Below are 22,446 nucleotides of genomic sequence, written 5' to 3'. Positions count from 1 at the left end.
AAAGTACCAGGATTATATGTACATTTCTTTTCAACCACAATTAAATGCATAGGGAAAAACTGTTAACTGGAAACACACCGAAACAACTCTTGTATTACATTAATGAACTATAAAAGAATTATGTTCTTTCCCCATTACTTGATTTTTCTGAAATAAATGTACCAGGATTCTATGGAATCTTTTGAACCCAAGTAATTTTCACAATGCAAAAGTAAATACAAAGCACAATATCAGGCACACAGCAAAAGCTCAGGGTTAAAAAACAGCAGCAGCAAAGACTCCTGACTTATTGATGTTTATCTACAGAGATTTAGAACATAATCAAGGATGGAAGACAAGCTTGATTTGTCTCAAAACGAAAAAAACATTTTTAACCTAAAACTGCTCTGGCTAGATTTCAGATTACAAACTCAGCTGATCATTCTAATAAAGTCCCTTGACCACACTGAAAATCCTTGATTTTTAACAATTCCAATACCCTAATGAGTGATAGCTTTGGGTAAAGCTACTCTGTTAGGAAGTCTATGCTAATGAAAGATACTTCTGATGATTTTTGTCAGGAAAAGATTGAGTGTACAGGAACAGCTGTCCAGCAGGCTTTTGTTCAACTTTATCATCTTCCCTGGGTAGAAGATCTCAGAATGTAGATCAAAAGAAATACATAGAGCTTGGTATGTACTCTGGGTCCAGTGAAAAAATCTAATGAAAGTGCTGCGTGTGGGCAAACAACAGAGAACCTGAAACACTGCGCGATAGCAGAAAACACATCCCCAAGAAAAGGTAACAAACTGTTTTCACAAAAGAGATAAACTGGAAGATCTGCCTTTTTAAGGGTTTTTAAGTCTTCTTAAAAACCAGGAGAAAGGGTAAACCTGGTTTCTAGTGTTCAATTAAGGTGATGCCTTTCAAAAATCTTGTTCCATCAAAACCCAGCCATGAGAGTTCCCTGGTGGCTTGGTGGGTTAAGGATCTGGTGTTGTCACTGTTGCGGCTCAGGTTTGGTATCTGGGTTGGGAACTTCTGAATGAAGTTCAGCACAAACCTAGCCGTGGATAATAAGAGCTTGTGGAATTTTGCATCACAGGAGAATTCCACTTGAAGCAATGTGATTCAGAAAAGAAAGCTGGGAGTGATTACTGGGTATAAGACAAGTTCCCCTTTATTAAATTACCTGTACTTCAACAAGCCCCCTGAGATACACTCAGATTGAGAATGAAAATGAATATTAACACACAACTTTTCAAGAACATATCCTACATTCAGCAGCAAAGTTTCTTTGGAACTGGGTGGTGAGTCAGAAGGCCATATCCTGGGGCTTGGTTCATTAAAACTGAAGTTTTAAAAAGCCTTCTCCAATTTAGCTACACCAAAAAGTTTTGCATTTTGGAGGGTGACTGAGAACCTGCCTGGAGCCATTAATAAACTGATCCTTTTTTTTCCCATTCTGTAAGCTGTCTTTTTTGTTTTCTTTCTGGTTTCCTTTGCTGTGGTTTTATTCCCATTTGACTTTTATATTAGAACCTGGAGGTAAAATGTCAAGCAAGTAATACCACCAAGCTCTGACTTAATTCCACCTTAACAGTTTCCAACTAACATTTTTAAAGGGTTTGTTTTTCTGTTTATAAAGATACATAATCATTGTAGAAAATACTAACACAGAAACAAAATATTAAAAAACCACATTAAATCCTACTACAGAGAGACAACCACAGTTAATTTAGTACACTTCAGATATTTCTCTCTTTTTTGTCTTTTTTAGGGTCACACCAGCAGCATACGGAAGTTTCCAGGCTAGGGGTTGAACTGGAGCTGCAGCCACTGGCCTATGCCACAGCCATAGCAACACCAGATCCGAACTAGGTCTGCAACCTACACCACAGCTCACGGCAATGCCAGATCTTTAACCCACTGAGCAAGGCCAAGGATCAAACCTCATGAGTCTTTGTCAGATTTGTTTCCACTGAGCCACAATGGGAACTCCTGGATATTTCTCGATATAAGCACATAGACACGAACAGAACATTATCTACAATTCTGCATGGTGGTGTTTCTTTCTTTCTTTTTTTGGCCATGGCACGTGGAAGTTCCCAGGCCAAGGATCAGACCCACACCACAGCAATGACCTGCGCCATAGAAGTGATCCATCCCACAGTAGTGACGACCCTGGATCCTTAACCCACTGTGCCAAAAGGGAACTCCAATGGTGGCGCTTTACAACCTTTTTTCTGCACTTAAAATATTATGTCCCTGACATCATTTTGGGCAGTAAAAGCATTTTTTCCTGTTACAGCTTCATTGTATTTCTTCAATTAATAAATGGCATATTTATAGAATCCCCTATTTACTGGAACATTTTAAGATGCTTCCAATTTTTGCCATTATATACAATACCAATTACATTCCCACACCTGTATCTCTGTGCATTTGTATCACGTAATTGTTCAATTGTCCAATTATCTCCTCAGGAGAAATATCTCCTAAGATAAACTGTATCAAGTGAGATTTCTGAGTCAAAGGTTTTAAAATTTTGAACATATTTCAAATTTCCCCTTCAGAGAAGCTCTGTTAACTACCTTCCAACCAACACTACACAAATATATTCTCATAGCCTTAGCCAAAAGGAAGTTGTCATTCTTTTCTTCTTTTTGGCCTCATCCATAGCATGTGGAAGTTCCAAGGCCAGGGACTGAACCTGAGCCACAGCAGTGATCCAACTCACTGCAGTGATGCCAGGTCCTTAATCTGTGGACCTACCAGGGAACTCCTTTTCTATTTTGAAATCTAAATTCTAATTGCATTTCACTGATTAGTCTGATCTGTTTTATCTATTTGTTTTTAGTCTTTTTAGAGCTACACCTGCAGCATATGGAAGTTGCCAGGCTAGGGGTCAAATTGGAGCTGCAGTTGCCCACCTACGAACGCCACAGCCACAACAATGTGGGATCTGAGCTGCGTCTGTGACCTACAGCACAGCTCACAGCAATGCCAGATCCTTAACCCACTGAGTGAGGCCAGGGATCGAATGGATACTATGTTGGGTTTTTAACCCACTGAGCCACAATGGGAGCTCCTGATTAGTCTAGCCTGAAGACTGACCGAGATCTCCTTCATGATCTGGTTAGGATTCTATTCCTCTTCTTGGCAATGACTTTACCTGCCACAATAGGTATGAGGGGTTGCTTTCTCATCTCATTCAGTCTCCCAAAGCATCTTACCTAATCTTCCCCTTGTGGAGATCTCACATGTCAGCCGCCTGAAATATTCTGGAAGGTCGGCATATTCATTTCCATAGGAGATGACCTTAATCCCTTTGTCCAGCATGTTTTCTCGAAGCTTCTTGAACTCATCCACATCTCCTCTCCGAACCAGCATGAAATGTTCTAGGTCAGATTTATGCTTGACAGCCTCCAGAAAAAGGGCTTGGAAAGTGGTGTCATCCACTGTCCAGCCGCAACCCAGGAAAAGGAATGACTTGTTTTCATAGAGTTTCTGAATCTCTCTCTTATAGGAAAAGAAACAATATATTAATGACACCATGAAGACATCTCTGAAACAAAAAGGTCAACAGGGTCATAACTGCTACATTTCACAGATTGTGATGACCAATTAAGTAAGATTTAAGAAAGTAGATCCATCCCATGAAGGAGTCTGATCTCCTCATTGTTTAGTACTGTAAAACTCGATGACTGTTCTAAAATCTTCTTTACCTGGCATTCTCCTGCAGGGTCTCTACTCAGGGTGTCACTGGTCTATGGCCTTACAGTTTTTTTGTTCTATGTGCCCAGAGGCCATAAGGCAAAAAGCTGTCTTCAATATATCTTACTCTTTCCATTTTCTGGACTCTATCTGCCTTTTTTGCTTTACAGACTGAGCCATAGATCACCCGAGAAGATAATTCCATCACCAGGTTTGTTCCAATAAAGCCTGACACTTAAAACATCAATATATATGTGTGTATACGTTCATATACATATATATAAACACATACGTTCTCACACATTCATACACACATAAACATAAAAACATTAGAAATGATTTTGCTTAAGGGATGACTCAATGTCAGTGACAGACGCAGTTATAACAGCTATCTGGATAAGTCCTTCATGCTTTAGAAAACATCACATTTTCTTCCTTCATGAAGAAAAGCTCCATTTTATCACCCTTTCCAACTTTTTTTCAATTCTTTCCACTGAGCAATACATATGATAGTTCAATCTAAGCTCATTACCATTTATACAAAATTTCTTTACAACGTACGCTCTAGTACTGATTGGCCAGTGAAAAGCTGCATAAATTAGTTTTGGTTTAGTTTTAGCACAGAGAGGGTTATTAATACTATAATGTACCAAATGATGAAGAAGGGAAGTACTGTATTTTCTTTTGGCCACACCCATGGTGTGTGGAAGTCCTGGGGCTAGGGATCAAATCTGTATCACAGCAGCGATCTGAGCTACAGCAGTGACAGTGCTGGATGCTTAATCCACTAAGCCACCAAGGAACTCCAGTAATGCATTCTTTGTATGTGAAGATGATGTCAATGACAGAGTGCCATCTGCTGGCTGTCAATCAAGAACAAAGTAAAAGTCCAGGATTTGACACTCCAAAAGATGTTTGACATCTCCTAAGACGGCACGCACATCCACAAACTAAGAACCACTTATAACTAATGAAAAGGCATTGCTATATCTGGGAGACCAATGGTGTATGTGGAGGTTTCCCAAGAAGGCTCTGCCAAGAGCAGCAAGGTCAGCAGCACTCACCATAACTTCAGTGTTCCTGAGCACATTCTGATACCCAGCCGGATGAAGGACGATGCCACTAGGATTGGTGTAGACCCCATGGATGTGTAAGACGCTCAGCTTCCTCTTCTCCTGAGCCCACTCCAGGACCTACACAACACAAACAGAGCTCAACCAGGCATGCAGGGCTCAATACTTGCTTCAAGGTCCCAATGTCTAGAGGATGTTCTGTGGACTAGGTCTGTGTCAGAGCTCTCCAGCTTCATGACAGCATAGGGCAAGAATGTGGCCACCTGATGGGGCATCAGTTTCCATTTCGGGCATGACTTAAGACTCATGGCAGCCAAGTCTGGTGATTTCTCTTTGAAAGCAACAGTCAAAAATTAAAATTTTTTATCATGTGCAAAAATGGTGGGGCTCTTTCCAGTGGCGAACATACATGACAGCTATGGATGACCTTGTTTCGGTAATGATCCCCAAGCTGTCAAGCCTCTATGCATCCACGCTCTGGATGCAAAGAGGCTTCACACTCACTCCATGCTTGGCCATATGGCTTGCCTTAGCCAATGAGGCATTAGCAAACATGACATGAGTAGAAGCCTGGAAAATGTTGGTACAAAAAGTCTTATTTCTCTTTTGCTGCTTTTGGAACCCAACTACGTATGAAGAAGCCTGACGGCCTGCTGGAGATGCATGGCCCAGCCAACTGCCCGTAGCAAGAGACAGATATGCAAGCAAAGCCATTCTACACTACCCAGTCTGGCCACCAGAGGATGGCAGTCACGTGGGTAACCTGCAAAACCAGCAGAACTGCCCAGGTGAGCCAATGAGCTCAGCTCAAGTAGCAAATTCACAGTATCAAGGCAAATAAAATATTTTAAACCCCAAAGTTTTCAGGGTGGTTTCTTGGGCAGCAACTGATAAGCAATAAAAAAATCACTCAGTCAGCTCTGAGTTAGTTAGAAAGCCAGCAATGAAGAACAATTTACATTACAATGACAATAAGGACCAACTGGAGTCCATGGCTCAACTTTCCCAAGGACTTGAGACAGAATAAATTTGTATTTATAATATTATAGGGAAATAAGGTATGGGTTAGGAAAAAAACATTTAAGAGGCACAGAGATTTAGAATTAGAGTATTAACAGGCTCCATTCTTACCAGTCAATGGCTTTAACCCTTAGCCTTCACTATTGCACCTAATGTGGTCTAAAATACAAAGCAAACCTTGAGGCGCCAGGATAAAAATGAGAAGAAAAAGTTCAAGTCTGATATTTGTAACTTTGAAAAGGCCCATTGTGCTTCTAATGCTGGTCATAATCTTTGGAGATTATATCAGAAACTGCATGGAAACTTTCAAGTCATTCATTTCTGAATTCCATTCAATCATTGATTAATTAAAAAAAAATTTACTGAGTGCCTAATATGTACCAAATACTAACATCAGGGTAAAGAAGGGTTGACAAAGGTACCTGTCCAAATGGAGTTTCTATCCCTGTGGGGTAAGCAGCCAGGAAACAAACAAACCAAGGTAAAAATGGAAACCTATGGGAAGTGTTTTGTGGGAGGAAATGCACCAAACAAAAGGATGGATCCTTTCTTCATCAGGAGGGTCAGAAAAGGCTCTCAGAGGAGGTGATATTTAACTTAGCTGGGCTCTAAGTTGGACACAGGGGCAGGTTCCCAGGAAAATAAAGTATAGAAGAAAAATTACAAAAACTTTAGGGCAAGATAAATGAGAAAAAAACAGGATAACCTGTTTTGTTTTTGTTTTTCCTTCCTTCTTCAATCATAATTCTCTGACATTTTCTCATGACAGTGAAAACATTTTCCCTTTTATGGCTTCAGTGGAGTTCATCAATTAGGTGGTGTTGTTTCCTAGAGAATCTATTGGTACTAGATTTCAAATTACAAACTCTAATGACCATTATAATAAGCCTTCTCTTGTTGGGTGGCACAGGCCAAAATCTATTATTCTATATTATGGCAGATGGCTTAGGTGGAGTACGGGCTACATCAAAAAAAAAAAAAAAAAAAAAAAAAAAAAAAAAAAAAAAAAAAAGTCTGCTGAGGTGTCCACTGAATATTTACCTCCACCCAGCTGTCACTTGACCTGAAACTTACTCTTCAGACATCATAAGGTAGTTTTTGTACATTTTCAACAGACATCACAAAGAACATATCCTAACAGAGAACTTTTTTTTCTTCTTTTTTTAGGGCCACATCTGTGGCATACGGAAGTTCTCAGGCTAGGGGTTGAATCGGAGCTGCAGCTGCAGGCCCTAGCCACACCAGGTCCAAGCCACATCTGCGACCTACACTGCAGGAACTCCCTAACAGAGAACTTTGAAATTAATACTGTATTCATTTGACACTATCAAGTGTTAATGACTTAAATCTTACAGTTCAAATGGCTTCCTATATTCTTGCTTTAGAATTGTGTGAGGGAGTTCTCGTTGTGGCTCAGTGGGTTATGGACCCGACTAGTATCCATGAGGACGAGGGTTTGGTCCCTGGCCTCGCTCAGTGGGTTAAGGATCCAGAGTTGCCAGAGCTGCAGTGTGTAGGTCAAAGATGCAGCTTGCAGCCTGCATTGCTCTGGCTGTGGCTATGGCCAGCAGCTGCAGCTCCAAGTCCACCCCTAGCCTGGGAACTTCAATATGCCCTAAAAAAAAAGACAAAAAATTTGTGTGAAATTGTCAAAGCTCATAGGACTGAACACTTTTAAGATTTGTGATTTTTCTTTTTTTCTTTCTGTCTTTCTAGGGCTGCACCTACAGCATATGGAGGTTCCCAGGCTAGGGGTCAAATCAGAGCTGTAGCTGCCAGCCTATGCCACAGCCTATGCCACAGCTACACCACAGCTGTAGCTGCCAGATCCAAGCCGTGTCTGTGACCTACACCACAGCTCACGGCAACGCCAGATCCTTAACCCACTGAGCAAGGCCAGGGATCGAACCCACAACCTCATGGCTCCTAGTCGGATTCGTTTCCGCTGCGCCATGACAGGAACTCCAAGATCTGTGATTTTTAATGTACACTGATTTTATCTCAAAAACCAAAAAACAAAAGTCCAACCAGGGATAAGAGTCTCCCTTTCTACTTCCCTATAAATACCAGTACCAAACACTATCTGAACCAGAAAACAGTGTTTCTGATAAGGATACAATCTGCTGGCCTGAAGAAGCGATGAACTAATCCTTTACTTCTTACCTTCTTTTCATCAGTGAGGTCAAGGGATTCAAGTTGTTTTCCCTGGTCTGCTGCATACAATTCCAGGAGATTGTCAAAGTTCGTAGTTAATACCAGGGCTCCATTTTCCATCAGGTGGAGAACTGACTGAAGTAGCTGTTTTCCAGAATCTTCCATCTTTGACTCCAAGTCATCAAATACTTCATATAAACAGTCCTTGAAAAATGTGGATCGTACATTACTAGTTCGCTGGAGAGGGATGTGAAAGAGAAAAGTTATATTAATCCCAGGTGTTGTAGTAGGTCATCCGTTTTCATTACAGTAATTGCAAGTTTTTGAAGAGTACTTTGCACTTCAAGGAAAAACACTGTCTCTCTCACAGGGTTATAATAAGGAAAATAGGAGGATATATATATGCCAAGTGCTAGCACGACACTTAGCACATGGCAAGTGATCCATACCATTACATCATATGCAAAGAAGCATAAGCTCTCTAAATAGGCACTTTAATAGAAGGAAGAAAATGGGCATGGCTAGGAGAGGCAGCCACCACCAGGCCTAAAGGAGAGCTGGGGTAGAAAGCACAGCACCAACCACCCTTTAAGCAAGCCACAGGTAAGACTATACCTTCTATTAAACTTTCCTTATCTAGGGAATAACCAGTAAAGACAGTTCTAAATGAGGTCTAAGATGTCCTTTTCTAATACTAGGTGCTTTTTACAGATGCTGAAGGATTCAGGAAAAACTGCTTAGCTTCTCCCTGTTTTTTCCCTGGTATAATTCAGCAACTGTTTACAAGGTTGCTAAGAAGAATACTTAGTATATGATAAACATTACCAAAAATCTGCATTTTGCAACTATTCAAACACCAAACACTAATTAGTTTTGAACAGACTCCCTATTTCTTAACATATGGTACATTTCAGTAACTGCTTCCCCAGCTTTGTTGTGAATACATGCAAATATCTCTGAGGACTAATTAGATATAATACCAATTTCAAGTGGGAAGCTGGCTTTCTAACTTAAAAGACAAAGTGACCCCTGGGACAAAGGGAATTTGGGAAAGTAACCTCATAATATGCTTTAACAAATATTTGATCTCTATCCTACTCCTGCAATACCATTCCATGAAATAATGGCAAAGCAAGAATTAGTTCTTAAAGGCTCCAATATTTCCTTTCAAACTCCAAGTAACTTCAATTAGCTGCTAGACTGTAGACCAGCAATAATCCTTCCATTATTCCTCAAAGTAGTCTCCTACCTTCCTGGTTTCCCTTATCTTTCTAATAGCACAATGCTCTGATAAACATCTGTTTCCAGGGAACCACGTAAACAGATTCATAAAACAAACTTCGAATTGCCAGACTTTCTACCTATTTTTTTCAAAGTATTATTTTATAAAATTATCAATTTTTAAATTACATCTTCCAAATAAATGGTGAGTTTTTTCCACAAGAGAAAAATGAGAGCACAGAAGTGAGACAGTGAAACCTCTACCTAGTGATGACACACCCAGAAGTTTATCTGGTTCTGTCAATCACTGCTCTATGCCACATCTACCACTGCACCCTGCTGTCAGTGGGCTCACGAGATGGTACAGCTCACAATTTATGTGGCTAAGAATGTGGGTCATATTTTTCAACTTTTGTCCATTCTCATTACATTATGGCATAAGTTATTACATCACAATTTTGCAGTCCATAGGCAACCATCTCGGAACTCTAACACTTAAACCAGAATGGACAATCTGATTAGAAATAAACAGTGAAGAATTTATCACTCTGTTAAATGAATTTCTACATAGAAGAGTCAGCCACTATTGAATGCCAAGTAGTTTTCTAGATTTGTTATGAAAAATACAGCACTCCTTTAATGTCTATCAAAATTACAATCCACTTACTCTATAATCTTGCAGTCTCATTTCTGGGAATATATCCCACAGATGTAATTGCAAACAAATGAAATGACACATGCAAAATTATCACTGCTCTGTTATCTGTGACAGTATAAGACTGGAAACAAGCCAAGTATCCATATACAGGAAACTGGCATGGAAAGATCTCCAGGATACACCGTTAACAGGTGAACAAACAAGTGCACATCAGTATGTTTAAAATATCATTTTTTTTTTTTTTAGGGCTGCACCTGAGGTCTATGGAGGTTCCCAGGCTAGGGGTCGAATCAGAGCTGCAACCACCGGCCTATGCCACAGCCACAGCAACGCCAAATCTGAGCTGTGTTTTTAACCTACACCATAGCTCACGGCAATGCCGGATCCTTAACGGACTGAGTTAAGCCAGGGATGGAACCCACATCCTCAAATATGCTAGTCAGATTCACTTCTGTTGAGCCATGACAGGAATGCTTCACTATGTTTAGAGTGATACCTGTTGACATGAGCATGGAGGTTGTGAGATGAGAATAAATACAACCCTATTTTCTTCTTTTTTTAGAAACGAACACTTGGGAGTTGTGGCTCAGTGGGTTAAGAATCTGACTAGTATCCATGAGGATGCAGGTTTGATACCTGGCCTTGCTCAGTGGGTTACAAGCTCTGGCGTTACCACAGGCTGCAACGTAGGTTGCAGATGGGCTCTGATCTGGCGTGGCTGTGGCTGGTGGCTGCAGCTTTGATTCGACCCCTAGCCTAGGAACTTACATATGCTGTGGATGTGGCCTTAAAAATACAAAAGAAAAAAAAGAAATGAACACAGGAAAGATACTCAAAAAAAGAGTGTTGATCATTGCGGGGCAAGTTTGGGGACAGACAAAGCCATGGGCGGGGGGCAGTGAGATGTTTCAAGGTATGTAAATCTTCTGCATCATTCTGATTTCTGCAGTGTGTGTAAACAGTACCCATTCAAAAAGCAAAATTAAGTTTAATGTTAAAGAATATGGTGATTTGGAGAACTTCTTCATTGTCTGTTATAATTTCATTTTGTACTCAGATTCATGCACACATGGTTAAAACCAGTATTACCTAGTACCAGTTTAATCATTTATGCACACAGATAAAACTGCCTGGGTACACAATCAGGTAAGAACGAGTGTGGAATATATTTCCTTGCTTCTAAGAAAAGAAATACAAAAGGTTAAAGTCTGGGAATAAATGTCATGAGTCAATTGTTTCAGCTAACTATCTTTGGGTCCTGTGGCTCTCAGTAATTACCTTTTGCGTATCAACACAGAGAGGAAGGAAAGTGGCTTTTGCAGCTGTCTTGACTTCCTCAGACTTAAAATGAACTTTTCCTCTATTGAAACAGGTGAACCTAGAACTGAATTTCCCACCAGTGGCCTCTCTAAGCAAAGAAAAAGGAATGAAAACAGACAGGAGGTTCCATGGTCAAAAGGAAATGCCGAACTCCCACACAAATTTATGGACGGTTTCGCATTCATTTCAAACAGTGAACTGAATCCAATGTTGCCTCATTTCCTCCTACCCTGTAACTCTCATCCTTCCGATCCCAGACAGTAAAAACAACAAAAAAATCTGGACTCCTTTTCACCAAGGTTGTTAACATTTACAGTGCATTTACTATTGTGCTGAACACGTCACATACATTTTCACCCTTATTTTTCCCGTGGGATAAGTGGCATTGTCCCAGTTTTATAGGCACAAAAATAGATTCTGGTTTGCTCAGGGTTCCAGTGCCTTTACATGGCAGAGTCTTTCTGATTCTGAAACCCAAGATCTTTGCAATACTTCCCTACTTTAAGAAACTGACTCAGTAGACGGGGCTATTAATCTTGTCATATTACTGCTGTTTGTTAGATCCTTAAAAAAAAAAAAATTTAAAAAGGGGACATTTTAAAAGACACACAAAAGTAAAAAGAAGAGTATAACCTTCTCTCCCTGCCCCTGCCCCAGTCCCATCATCCAATTTTAACAGTCCTCAGGCATGACCAATCCTGTTTAACTGAAACTCCCCTCCACTATACCCAACCCCTTCCACTGAATTTTTTTCTGAAGCAATTCTCAAGCATCATATCATTCCGATAATTCGACAGTTTCCTAGAAAATAAAGACTCCTGTTTACATATAAAAAAGTCTTCAAACTATTATCACACCTAAAAAATACAGTATTATTAATTCCTTTACATCAAATTACTTAATGTTCATATATTTCTGTGTGTGTGTGTGTGTGTGTGTGTGTGTGTGCGCGCGCGCGCATGCGTGCATCTTTTAAGCTCTTGGGTTGCCTGTATTTTTTGCTTACACATCCCCTATGGGAGTGGTTTTCATAATGTGGCCCATGGATCCTGTGGATCCTTAAGATTCTTTAAAGGGCTGCAAAGTCAAAATTATTTTCCTAATAATATTAAGGCGATACTTGTCTTTTACTTATTTTTTTTTTCAGGGCCACACCTGCAGCATATGGAAGTTCCCAGGCTACAGTGTTGAATCCGAGCTGGAGCTGCCAGCCTACACCACAGCCACATCAATGCCAGATCGCAGCCGAGTTTGCAACCTACATGACAGCTCACAGCAGCACGGGTCCTTAATCTACTGAGCAGGACCAGGGATTGAACCTGCGTCTTCATGGATACTAGCTGGGTTCATTACCACTGAACTACAACGGGAATTTTGACACTTGTCTTTTAAATTGTGTTCACATTTGCACCAATGGGACAAAAGCAATGTCAGGAAAAACTGCTGATGCTTTGGTGTGAATCAGGCCAGTGAAACTGAGCTGTGCCAGCAATCACGGTATTCCTCACTACCAAAGACTTAGTAAGAAAGGAATGCCAATTTCACCTAAGAAAGTCCTTAATGAGGAGTTCCAGCTGTGGTGCAACTGGATCAATGGTGTCTCTGGAGTGCTGGGATGCAGGTTTGATCCGCAGCCCGACATAGCAGGTGAAGATCTGGTGTTGCAGCAGCTGTAGTGTAGGTCACAACTGTGGCTCAGATCTGATCCCTAGCCTGGGAACTCTATATGCCGCAGGGAGGCCAAAAAGAAGGGGGGGGGGGGAGAATGTCCTTAATGGAGCAGTAAAAATTATTAACTGTATTAAATGCTGACCCTTGTGTACATGTCGTTTTACTATTCTGTGTAAAGAAGAAACAGAAACTATGTACAAAATACTTCTGCTGCAGACTGGAGTCTGATGTGAAGTCTTGAGGCAAGAGACTCATGCAATTATGAGTTTTAAGCTGAACTAGCTACCTTTTTTCATCACACATGATTTTTACTTGAAAGAATGACTGGCAGACAAACTATGATTATCAGATTTGAGTATTCTTGGCATTTTTACAAAAATAAATGAAGTGAGCCTGTCATTTCAAAGAAAAACTATTGATGATTGATACCACTGTTGCCAATGATAAAAGCTGAGCTTTCAAGCAAAAATCAGAATTTCACGAAACTTTTATCTGCCACCTTGAGCTTGACAGCTTCCAAACACCTCTGTGAGACTGGTGGGGACTGCAGTTTTTTGGATGGTGCACTGAAATGTGTCAAATTCTAGAAGACAGGTATAATTCAATGAAGCAATATGGGTGTTGCCACAAAACCATGCTAAGTGCAAGATGGATCATGGTTCTTAATGCACAGAATAACGGAAGTTCAGATTCTATACTACCGTTAACCTAGATATGATCTGATTTCAGGTTCCATATGGCTATTAATTGTTTAGGAATTTATTTAATTTTTGGTGTAGTATCAATAATGAAAAACCTACAATTATCCAAAAAGAGTATCAAAAATACTTTTCTCTTTTCCAAGCATGTACCTGTGAGACCTGATTTTCTTCATACACTTAAACCAAAACACACATCAAAATGACTATATAAAGCAGATTAAGAGAAACCATTTTCTATTAGGCCAGACATTAAAAACATTTGCAAAATGTGAAACACACTATGTAGTCTTCTCACTTACTTTTGTTTTGGAAAATAGTTACTTTTCACAAACATGTTATTTATTATTATCATTTTAAATAAATTTAATATTTTAAAAATTCCTCACTTTTAATTTTTAATACAGTGAATGGACAAAACCCTCATAAACAAAAGCTGTTTGAGTTTCTCAATAATTTTTGGGAGTATAAAGGGGTCTGGAGACCAAAGTTTAATAACTGCTACTCTACTGGAACTGACACTAATCCATAGCTATACCTTAAGGTTAATAATAAATTTTCAACCAAAGATAATTAATGACTCAGTTTGATAGAATTGGTTAGTATGCATTTATTGACACTGACTTTAAATTCTCTCATTGCTTTTAATTATAACTGACCCAATTAGCAAAGTCATGTTTTCTATTCTCAGACCATTCCAACAGATGAGCAAAGGCTCCAGCCAAGGTATGTGGCTAACCTGGCACCATTGCAGGTCCCAACTTGAAAGAGGGCTTCTTTGTTCACAGACGGGCCTGCCTGGAGTAATATAGCTTTCTTTTCCCTCGTAAGCTTTCTTTTCTTTTTTTCAGAAAAACAAGATTTTTATTAATTGGCTGCCACCCTTCTTTAATACTTTTCCCTTACATTTTTGGGCTGTATACTCTTTTTTTTTTTTTTTTTCTTCTGTCTTTTTAGGGCTATACCCATGGCATATGGAGGTTCCCAGGATAGGGGCCAAGTTGGAGCTGCAGCTGCTGGCCTACACCACAGCCACAGCAACGCCAGATCTGAGTCGCATCTGCGACCTACACTGCAGCTTGTGGCAACGCCAAATCCTTAATTCACTGAGCAAGGTTGGGGATTGAACCCACATTCTCATGGACATTAGTCACGTTCTTAAACCGCTAAACCACAATGGGAACTCTGTGGGCTGTATACTGTTTAATTATCTCCTTATATGACAACAATTTTGTATTTTTTCTGGACATTAAAAATAGATATATGCTTTCTTTCTTCTCTCAAGTGTCTTTATCAGATATTAACATTGCTACTCTCACTTTCTATTGACTAGTGTTTGACTCATATACCTTCCCCATCCTTTTTACCTTTAATAGTTTTACCGAGATATAATTCACATGACGTACAATTCATCTATTTCAAGTGCACAATTCAATGGTTATTTGTAAATCCACAGATATATGCAACTGTCACCACAGTCAATTTTAGAACACTCTCGTCATCTTTCAAAAAGAAATTTCATACCCTTTAACTATCACCCTTCTGTGCTCCATCTGCTCCTGGCCTAGGCAACTACTCAACTACTTTCTGGCTCTAACAGATTTCCCTACTCTGGACATTTCACGTGAATGGAACAGTCCAATTTGTGGTCTTTTGTTACTGGCTTCCACTCAACACAATGTTTTAAAGGTTCATGCTGCAGCATCTATCAGTACTTAATTCCTTTTTATTGACAAGTAATATTCCAATGAGTGAATGTGTCGCATTTTGTTTATCTATTTGGCAGCTGATGGGCATCTGTATTATTTATATCATTTGTCTATTATGAATAATGCTATAAACATTTGTTTTATAAGTTTTTGTATGGACATATGCTTTCATTTCTCTTGGGTATACAAAATCTCTGCAAGTGGAATTCTTGGGTCATGTAATGTCTCCATATTTGTTTGAGAGATGGTTAGACTATTTTTCACCTTGTCTGCAACATTTCACAATCCTAGCAGTGTATGAGGGCTCTAATTTCTCCACAGCCTTGTTAATACTTACTATCTTTTTTTTTTTTGTCTTTTTGCTATCTCTTTGGGCTGCTTCTGCGGCATATGGAGGTTCCCAGGCTAGGGGTCTAATCGGAGCTGTAGCCACCAGCCTATGCCAGAGCCACAGCAACGCGTGATCCGAGCCGCGTCTGCAACCTACACCACAGCTCACGGCAACGCCGGATCGTTAACCCACTGAGCAAGGGCAGGGACCGAACCCGCAACCTCATGGTTCCTAGTCGGATTCGTTAACCACTGCGCCACGACGACGGGAACTCCCTTACTATCTTTTTGATTCTAGCCCTCCTAGTGGGTGTGAAGCGGTTTTTCATTTGCATTTTTCTAATGACTAATGATGTCAAGCATTTTTTCATATGCTTATTGGCTATTTGTATATATTCCTTTAAGAAATATCTATTCAAATCTTTTTTCATTTTAAAATTGGATTGTTTTAGAGTTCTCATTGTGACACAAGTGGATTGGTGGCATCTTGGAGCACTGGGGATGCAGGTTCGACCCCCAGCTCAGCACAGTGGGTTTAAGGATCCAGTGTTGCCACAGTTGCAGCTTAGGTCACAAGTGCAGCTCAGACCTGACCCCTGGCCTGAGAAGCCCATATGCCATGGAGTAGCCAAAAAAGACAAAAAAAAAAAAAAAAAAATGAATGGTTTTAACTAATTAATTAATTATTTTTTGCCATTTCTAGGGCTGCTCCCGCGGCATGTGGAGGTTCCCAGGCTAGGGGTCGAATCGGAGCTGTAGCTGCCGGCCTACACCAGAGCCATAGCAACGCAGGATCCAAACCGCATCTGCAACCCACACACCACAGCTCATGGCAACGCTGGATCCTTAACCCTCTGAGCAAGGCCAGGGATCGAACCCGCAACCTCATGGTTCCTAGTCGGATTTGTTAACCACTGAGCCACGATGGGAACTCCAAAATTGGATGATTTTAAATGCTGGAGAGGGTGAGAAAAAAAAGGGAACCCTTGTATACTGTTGATGGGAATGTAAATTGATGCAGCCACTATGGAAAACAGTATGAAGGTTCCTTAAAAAACTAGAGTTATCATATGATCCAGCAACCCCACTCCTAGGCATATATCCAGAGATAACTTGAATTCAAAAGATACATACAACCCAATGTTTACAGCAGCACTATATACAATAGCCAAGACATGGAAGCAATCTAAATGTCAACAGATAAATGGATAATGAAGATGTATGCACACTCACTTTCTCTCTCACACACTCTCTCACACACACACACACACACACACACACACACACAGAGGAATATTACTCAGCCATAAAGAATGAAATAATACCATTAGCAGCAATATGGATGGACCTAGAGATTATCATAATAAATGATTTAAGTCAAAGAGAAAAAGACAAATGTCATATATCATTTATAAGTGGAATCTAAAATGACACGGATGAACTCTACAAAACAGAGATGCATAGACATGGAAAACAAACTTATTGTTATTAAAGTGGAAGGGGGAGAGGATACATTAGGAGCTTGGGATTAACATATATAGACTACTATGTATAAAACAGATAAACTACAAGGTCCTACTGTTTAGCACAGGGAACTATATTCAATATCTTATAATAAACTATAATGGAAAGCAATATGAAAAAAGAATATATATATAACCAAATCGCTCTGCTGTACACCAGGAACTAATACAACATTGTAAATCAACTATATGTTAATAAAAAAATTAAATAAATAATACAAGAGTTCCCATCATGGCGCAGAGGAAATGAATCTGACTAGGAACCATGAGGTTGCGGGTTAGATCACTGACCTCGCTCAGGTGGTTAAGGATCTGCCGTTGCTGAGTTGTGGTGTAGGTTGTAGATGTGGCTCGGATCTGATGTTGCTGTGGCTGTGGTGTAGGCTGGCAGCTGTAGTTATGATTGGACCCCTAGCCTGGGAACCTCCGTATGCCACAGATGCGGCCCTAAAAATCAAAAAACAAAAAAACAAAACAAACCCCTCCCTCCACACCAAATTAGATTTTGTTTGCATTTTTATTGTTAAGTTAAAATATAGTTCTTTATACGTTCACCCTTATCAGATATATGAATTGTTAATATCTTCTCCCATTCTGGAGGCTGTCTCCTCACTTTCCTGGTAGTGTTCTGTAAGCCCAATAGATTTTGACTTTGGTGAGGTGTAGTTTATCTTTTTTTTTCCCTTGTGCTTTTGGTTTAAAAAAACTACTGCCAGATCAGAGTTCCCATCGTGGCGCAGTGGTTAACGAATCCGACTAGGAACCATGAGGTTGCGGGTTCGGTCCCTGCCCTTGCTCAGTGGGTTAACGATCCGGCGTTGCCGTGAGCTGTGGTGTAGGCTGCAGACGCGGCTCGGATCCCGAGTTGCTGTGGCTCTGGCGTAGGCCAGTGGCTACAGCTCCGATTGGACCCCTAGCCTGGGAACCTCCATATGCCGTGGGAGCGGCCCAAAGAAATAGCAAAAAGACAAAAAAAAAAAAAAAACTACTGCCAGATCCAGGTTCATGAACTTTAAACTTACGTTTTCTTCTAAGAGTTTTATGTTTTTAGCTTTTACATTTAGGTTTTTAATCTACTGAGTTAATTTTTGTGTATGATATGAGGTGAAAGTCCCATGAGCTCTTTAAAGTCTATTAATTTTTTATACTGTATCCCAATTAGGAACAAGGAAATGAAAAGAGGAAGTAACAAGTTTTTGAATGAGTCATGAATTCCTCCTAAATGTCTTTTAGACTAGCTCTTAATGACACTTCTTTCCTATAAGCCCTAGAGCATAGGGGGAAAAATAAACACTGATAATTAACATTTTTTTTTTTCATTTTTAAAAGTTTTGTTGAATGATATAGTTGATTTACAATGTCGTGATGAAAACAGACTTTTTAAGGAGTTAAGAGTTACATTTTTTTCCCAAGGTGCATTTATTTAACTTACTTAGATTTAAAACATGCTTTGGCTACTCTATTATTTCCAAATATATTTTAAGTGAATCCCGATTTTGAAGACACTTTTAAAACAAAGCAAGACATGAAGGCTCTTAAATCATTCAGGAATTGATACCCAAATCAGTTTGATAAAACAAGACAAAACTCTGTATGAATATGAATAACTGCCCCCTCCCTTTGGTTTTTGTTTTTGTTTTTCTGCTGCACCTGTGGCATATATAAGTTCCTGGGCTTGGGACTGAATCCAAGCTGGAGCTGCAACCTGCACCACAGCTGCAGCAACACTGGATCTTTAACCCATTGTGCAACCTGTGCCTCCACAAAGACAAGCTGGATCATTAACCCACTGCATAACAGCAGGAACTCCAATAATTAATTGCCTTTAAAAGGAACTTTAAAACCGGTTTTGCTTCACTCACAAAATAAGAATTAGCTCTCATCTTTTTGAGGTTCCCTAAAAGGCAAGGATGCCAGAGAACACACCTTTTATAGGAGTATAGAAAAAGTAAATTCAAAACACAGCACTAATGGAACAGTGGTATCACTTCTGTACATATAAAGGACTCACCACCACCACCACTACCAACACACACACACACACACACACACACACACACACACTGGAATCAAGGTAACTACTCTGAATCAGGTCCACACACGGACATTCTGTAAATGAGCCAAATGTTATGCAAATCTCTAGGCTAGAGGTGGACATCCTTACTGCATTTAGCATGTGTACTCGGCTTTAGGAAAGACCAAATGCAGGGCATACAGAAGGGTACTCACAGGAGAGAGTTTCTGGATAAGGTCATGAGCAACATGGACAAGGTTCTTGTCTTCATGGAGACATTTCTGAAATTTTTTGCTCTCCTCATCTTCTAGAAGATCAAAGTCAATGGCAGCATCCAGTAAGGCCTGAATCAACCCCTTCCAGGATTTCAGGGCTGGGACCTGGGGTGCGACCGCAGCACTGATGCCTGTTCCAATCACCAGCACAAGCTCCCGAGGCTTCTTAGTTTTCAGGCTTGGGAGCAGCTTCCTGAAAAAAGTCAAACAAATGAGAGGACTGGGAGCATCCAGCAGACAAGAGGCAAAAACAAAGACTGCCTAAAACCATGGTTTTGGGAGTTCCCGTTGTGGCTCAGCTGGTGAGGAACCGGACTAGTGTCCATGAGGAGGTGGGTTTGATCCCTGACCTCACTCAGTAAGTTAAGGATCTGGTGTTGCCGTGAGCTGTGGTGTAGGTCGCAGACGTGGCTTGGATCTGACTGTGGCTGTGGGGTAGGTTGGCAGTTGCAGTTTCGATTTGACCCCAGTCTGGGAACTTCCATATGCTTCGGGTGCAGCCCTAAAATAAATAAATTTTAAAAATAAAATAAAATAAAAATAAAACCACAGTTTTCAGCTCTCTCACGGTCGCAAAGATGAAAGGTACAAGTTCAATGCTTTTCCAAAAAACCATAAGCAAGAAGACCAGAATACCGTGCCAGAGCTCCCCGAAAAACAAAGTTGATAATCCTGTGTGTGAATCCTAAAATGCCACTGAAAAATCAATTTTCTCCTTCATCGTCCCCTCAACCTAAGAGAACACACTAACATCAGAAAAAGGTCCGATTATTACAGCTTAGCTGAGTTTTGCTAACTAAATGACATTTTAAACCAACGTTAAATTTCAAAAAACATGTTTGGCTTGAATTCCAGAGAGCAGAGGAACCCACGCACATTAAATTCCTATTGCTGAGAGTATAAAAGAGGAGCCAAAAAAAAAACAATAAAAATTTAAGCCCAAATTCTGCGAACATTAAGATGAAAATGAGCATGACTAAAACTGAGCATAAGAGAGTCAAATATGGGAACAAATGCGCCTTTGGTTTTGTTCTAGATATCTTCAAGCCAAAAAAAAAAAAAAAAAAAAAAATTGGCCAACAGAATTCTGAAAACACAATTGCGTTACATACCTAAATAAAGAAATAACTATTCAACGGATATGATGGAAGGTGGAAAACATTCCTTTCTTCCGTGATAAGCACTGAGTCCTGTCCTGAACTTCTACGTGAGGTAGCACGGTTTTCTGAAGTTTTGTGTTTTGTTTCTCCAACCCCCCCTTCATTCTGAAACAATATTAAAATCTGAAATATGTTTATTCACTTTAGTTTTTGCTGAGGGCATGTTTTTCCCTAAGAAATTACCTTTCTCAACCTTTTGTCCAAATTATAAAAGGATCTGCATTTTGGCACAATGCAAGAAAGGAACAGTACTTTTAGCCTTGAGATTTGGGGGAAATCACCTTGAGAACTGCCTTCCCTATTCCCAACTCCGTGAAAAACTCACCAAGCACCAGATGATAAGGCAGGCACTGGTGATGTCCCTGACCGCAAAAGCTTAGTCTGCTGGGGAGACTGATGATAGATATTAGAAGCAAACATTGAAAAATGAATTTCAGTTCAAGGAAATCAAGACAGGGAAACACACACAAACATATACTTAACAAAATTTCCAGAAGGATTCATAAGAACTGTAAATAGTGGTTAACTCTGGGGATCAGGGAGAACAAGGATTTGTGCTTTTCACTTGAATGTGCTATACTATACGAATTCTCTACCTTATATATTATAGATCTGAGGGGTGATTTTTCTAAGTTTAAACTATCCAGTTAAGTCGACAAACAATAAATGCTGGAGAGGGTGTGAAGAGAAGGGAACCCTCCTACACTGTTGGTGGAAATGTAAATTAGTACAGACATGGAGAACAGTATGGAGGTTCCTTAAAAAACTAAAAATAAACTAAAAATTCCACTCCTGGGCAAATATCTAGAGAAAACATAATTTGAAAAGATACATGCACCCCTGGAGTTCCTGTTGTGACACAGCAGAAACAAATCTGCTCAGGAACCATGAGGTTGCGGGTTTGATCCTTGGCCTTGCTTAGTTAAGGATCCAGCGCTGCTGTGAGCTGTGGTGTAGGTCACAGATGCAGCTCAGATCCCACGTTGCTGTGGCTCTGGCGTAGGCTGGCGGCTATAGCCCCAATTCGACCTCTAGCCTAGGAACCTCCATATGCTGCAGGAGGGGCCCTAGAAAAGGCAAAAAGACAAAAAAAAGGGGGGGGGCAATATAAAAATAGTTTAGTTTGTATATGAAGGCTAATATTAACTCGTAAGGTCACTTGGGATGTACGGCATGTTCACCATTTTTCCTTAACTACCATCAATGATGATCTGCTCCCCTCCTGGGATTCCCATCCCCTGTTTACCTGGGCTTTTTGGTGGGGGGTGCGCCATCACTGAAGAATCCCAAAATCTTGTCTATATCCGAGGCCTGGCTCCCTGTAGAAGCCATCCAGTTTCTAAAATAGATTAAATACCATGGACCACAGTTAGATGTGTAAAGTATACCATTTAATACAGCATATACACTAAACAGTTTTAATAAGCTGTACATCCTAAGAGTGTTTGAAAGGTGTTACCTGATTAACAGAAACTAATGAGTGTCCCAAACTTAAGAAGTTAAAAAAAAGAAAGTAAATAATCTTGAAATTATGACTTTGGTGCTCTATACTGTTATCTTGCTTTTGTTCCTGATGGCTCTTTCTCCCCCTCCAAAGACCAAACCATACCAAACCACTGAACTCATGTCAATTGTTGGCCATCACTTTGTGGAACCCAAGAAATACCTGTTATTCTCCCAGAGACAGGCTTGGGGAGCACCTAGGGGATGAAAATAACCCATGGGTAAGGTAAGCATGCTAACTTCCCCGAATTATCCAGTTACTATCAGCTAAAGAAATCATCAGGTCAAGGACAGGATAATCAATACTAATTTGCTGACTGCTGGATATTCCTCGTTGCTGGAATTGTGTCCTTAAAGGCAGCAAGGGATGACTCTCCAGCTAGACAGGGAGAGGATTCTGAGACACTGTGAGGATGGGAAA

The 22,446-nt window shown here is 40.1% G+C and overlaps 2 protein-coding genes across 3 annotated transcripts in view; both read right to left on the bottom strand.

Moving 5' to 3' along the window:
* The window catches only part of ST3GAL4 (ST3 beta-galactoside alpha-2,3-sialyltransferase 4), a 1,054,305-nt gene that overhangs the window by 128,168 nt on the left and 903,691 nt on the right, over positions 1 to 22,446 (bottom strand). The gene's annotated exons all lie outside the window — the stretch shown is intronic.
* FAM118B (family with sequence similarity 118 member B) overlaps positions 1 to 22,446 on the bottom strand; it is a 48,724-nt gene that overhangs the window by 1,942 nt on the left and 24,336 nt on the right. For both annotated transcript variants that reach the window (XM_003130065.6, XM_005667489.4), the window contains exons 2-6: positions 21,769 to 21,861; positions 19,303 to 19,555; positions 7,953 to 8,180; positions 4,761 to 4,889; positions 3,216 to 3,501 (exon numbers count right to left, since the gene is read on the bottom strand). In XM_003130065.6, the coding sequence (XP_003130113.2) occupies positions 3,216 to 3,501; positions 4,761 to 4,889; positions 7,953 to 8,180; positions 19,303 to 19,555; positions 21,769 to 21,854 (982 nt within the window). In that variant the 5' untranslated portion in view covers positions 21,855 to 21,861. The remainder of the gene's footprint in view (positions 1 to 3,215; positions 3,502 to 4,760; positions 4,890 to 7,952; positions 8,181 to 19,302; positions 19,556 to 21,768; positions 21,862 to 22,446) is intronic.

The sequence above is a fragment of the Sus scrofa genome, chromosome 9, assembly GCF_054392235.1.
Source record: "Sus scrofa isolate SSC_HxYL_T2T_F1_AM1 chromosome 9, Sscrofa_HxYL_maternal_Yorkshire_Landrace_v2.0, whole genome shotgun sequence".
In the NCBI taxonomy this organism is placed as follows: Eukaryota; Metazoa; Chordata; class Mammalia; order Artiodactyla; family Suidae; genus Sus; species Sus scrofa.
The sequence above is the reverse complement of the archived record's forward strand: the minus strand, read 5'-3'. Positions and strand labels throughout refer to the sequence as shown.